Source organism: Octopus bimaculoides, chromosome 7 (genome assembly GCF_001194135.2).
Source record: "Octopus bimaculoides isolate UCB-OBI-ISO-001 chromosome 7, ASM119413v2, whole genome shotgun sequence".
Classification (NCBI taxonomy): Eukaryota; Metazoa; Mollusca; class Cephalopoda; order Octopoda; family Octopodidae; genus Octopus; species Octopus bimaculoides.
Window position 1 is genome coordinate 43,169,989 of NC_068987.1, and position 3,363 is coordinate 43,173,351.

General features: G+C 33.2%; 1 protein-coding gene across 1 annotated transcript in view; it reads left to right on the plus strand.

Moving 5' to 3' along the window:
* The window catches only part of LOC106883380 (TNF receptor-associated factor 6), a 33,508-nt gene that overhangs the window by 16,547 nt on the left and 13,598 nt on the right, over nucleotides 1–3,363 (plus strand). The window contains exon 4 of the mRNA XM_052969412.1: nucleotides 1,076–1,234. Within this exon, the coding sequence (XP_052825372.1) occupies nucleotides 1,076–1,234 (159 nt within the window). The remainder of the gene's footprint in view (nucleotides 1–1,075; nucleotides 1,235–3,363) is intronic.

Consider the following 3,363-nt stretch of genomic DNA (forward strand, 5'->3'; position numbering starts at 1 on the left):
ACTACAAAAGTAAATATAAAATTCTCATTGTCGTGTTTGTGATTGTTGAACAGGTGGTACTGCACGTAGTCTTCATATTCTTGCATGTAATAGTCTTTCCAGAGAAGCTTAACTTAAAGAACTGTCTGGAGAATTCATACAAACTGTGGCCAGGAATTTGGAACAGACAAATCCAAACTCTTGTTTTTTGGAGGATATAAATGTCACTGCTACCCAAGTAGTGTCAATCCCCCCCCCACACACACACACACATGCATGCCCTCTTTTACATGCATTTGACAGACTTCTGTAAACTTTCTATTAACCCAATTTCACTAACAAAGAATCAGTCAACTTGAGGTATTACTCATAAATGTTGTCAAACCTACAACCATGATTACAAAGTGAGCTTAACTGCCTGGTTGTCTGTGCCATATTCATAGACTACGAGATATTAATTCTTTGTGGAGCAATAAAAGAATGGAACTTTGTCAAATTAACTACTGGTATTTAGTGACATTGTTAATGTGACTAAAGTTAACCCTGGAAGGGACATGCAAAAAAGTCCTAATATATTTAGTATGATGGGCTATCAAAAAGTACAACTTAAAGAAGTAAATATTTGAATATAAAATCATATTTTAGTGAATTTCAAGTTTGTCATAAATAGGAAAGCCATAACTTTTTTTTTTCATGATTAACAGTGTTAAGTACAGCCAGAGGTTTTTGTTGGGTGGGATTCCTATGCTTGCAAAACAGTAAAATAATACAATAAAACAAAGTTGGAATTGGATAGAATAGTTTGGGAATGCTTTAGTATATTAGATAATACAGAGCAGATTCAAATGGTGTTGAAAACTCTTTTGGCCACTGATATTTTAAACTTGTTGATCATTGATTAAATGAAATTTTCTGAATTTAAATAAAATAAATTTTTCAATAGATATCTCAAACCTCTTCAAAAGCACTTCCTTTTAATATCTTCCCCCAAAACACTTTAAAATTTTGTAAATATATATTTAGCATTCAGTCTTAGTTTACAAAACCAAAAATTAAATGCAAATCTTAAATATTTTCTTTTTTATTCTTCTAATAGTCTCATGTCACCAACTGTCAATTTGTATTCATAAATTGTGAACTGTGTGGTAAAGATGTCCTCTCAAAGACGTTTGTGACACACAAAAACATAGATTGTCCTTGTAGAAGTGTTTTGTGTGAACTTTGTGAAGAAGAGGTACCATATAACAATAAATTGGTAAGACATATTTTCATTTTTCAAATATATCCTAATTTAAAAATCAAAGAAATGTAAAGATATACATTATTATTAAGTTGGTGAACTCGCAGAATTGTTATGTCACATAAAATGCTTAGTGACATTTCTTCTAGCTCTCTGATTTATGAACTCAAATTTCAGGAAGGTTGACTTTGTCTGGCAGCCTTTCAGGGTTGACAAAATAAAGTACCAGTCAAGAACTGGGGTCAATATAATTGACTTAACCTCTTCCATCAAAATTGCTGGCCTTGTGCCAAAATTAGAAATAATTAGGTTCATTAAAAGTACCAGTAATATAACTCATCATTTTAAAGGTCACTTTTTCAATGCTTGCATAGGTTATGTCTTATTGAGGCAGTTTTTCTAAAGCCACATGTCCTTATCACCAACCCTCATTTGTTTGCAAGGTACTATTTCTCCTAGCCTTTCAAAAGATGAACAGCTCAATGGATAGAGATGTTTCTGTGGAAGATGTAAAGGAGACATTTTTGTGATCATAGATTACATCAACACAATGAGGAGACACACTCACATAAAATATAATACACACATGATGGGCTTCTTTTCATACAGTTTGTTTACCAATTCTACTGAACCTTAAGGCTGTACTTGAATAACCTGCCTACCATGTCACACAGTGGAGAGAAACTTGAAACCTGTTTGTGAAATGAACTCTTTAACCATGCCTTGGTAGAGTATTAGGCAAAAATGCTTTGTAGTATTAAGTTCTTTTCATTCTGAACTCAACTATCTTCCAGGGGTTGATTTTTACCTTTCATTCACCTAGAGTTGTCAAAATAAGTACTAACATTTCTGTATCCACCCACCACAAAATGTGCCCCGTTATTTAGAAATGAATAATTTATATAACCATAGCTGATTTTTTTTTTTTTTTTTTTTTGTTGTTGTTGTTGTTAATGTGATGAGGGTAGCAATGATTAAGACAGTGGTTATAAAGTGATGCAAGCAATGAAGTATCTTCTTCCGATAAACAACCTACATCTGATAATGAGACAGCTGATACCAGGGTGTGGGACTGGGAAATGGGGAAATAAAGGTCATGATGTTTTTCATAATGTAAAACTATGACCATCACTTGCAGTTGAGGATTCTAGGAAGCCATATAGTCACAAACTCAAACACTCTTGACTCTCCCACACTTGACGCAGTAGAATATCCAGCTTGTGAAAGCTGGAGGACTGCACCAGCACTTAGCTTGTACTTTGACTTCAAAAACTGAAAGATTGACTTCAGTAGGATTTAAGCTCTGAGAACCAGAACAAATATCACAAAACGTTCAATCCAACTCTGCAGCAAATGCTAAATGACTGCTTAATTTCATAATGGGATAATATGAACATTAATTTCTTTAAAATAACTCCCTTAATTTATTAGATATATGGCTGATTTGATCTTTTTTATCAGTATACAACTGGTACTAATTTTAACCTCATCCAATGAACACAGAAAAAATATATTGCAATAGGATGTCAACTAAGAACATAGAAGCAAGGAAAAGCTGTAAATACATTTGGTTCCAACATAATATGAGCATAGTTGTGCCACCAAATACTTGGTCTTTGGATTCGTTCATGACAGATTCCAAGCAATAACATCTGTTAGTTCCCTTTTAGATCCTTCTTTCACTGTAGTTACATTCTGTAGTGGTAATTTTTTCTTTTTTTTTTTCAGTTTACTGCCAGTATCTAAAAAGCATTGTAATTGGGAGGTGTTAACTTTCTCATCCAACTTTAAAACAAATAGTAAAATTCAGTTCTATATTTAAGAGATGGGGAATTGTGTATATTATTTACATTTGACGGATATTTGAAATTTCCTCACGACACCTGATGAAGGCTGGAGAGTAGATCAGCTGAAATGTTGTGTTAACAACAAACAAGATGAGGACAAATATCCGTCAAATGTAAATAGTAAAATTTTTCTATAATATTTAGCTTTTCAGTCTCAATGTGCAACACTTTGTCTTCCACTATAGCCGCCCTGAGTTGACCAAAGTTTACAAGTGGATTTGATAGTGAGAAACTGAAGCAAGTCAATCACAAATATGTATGATTTGTATGTTTCTGTCTCCAGTTTTGACATGATTG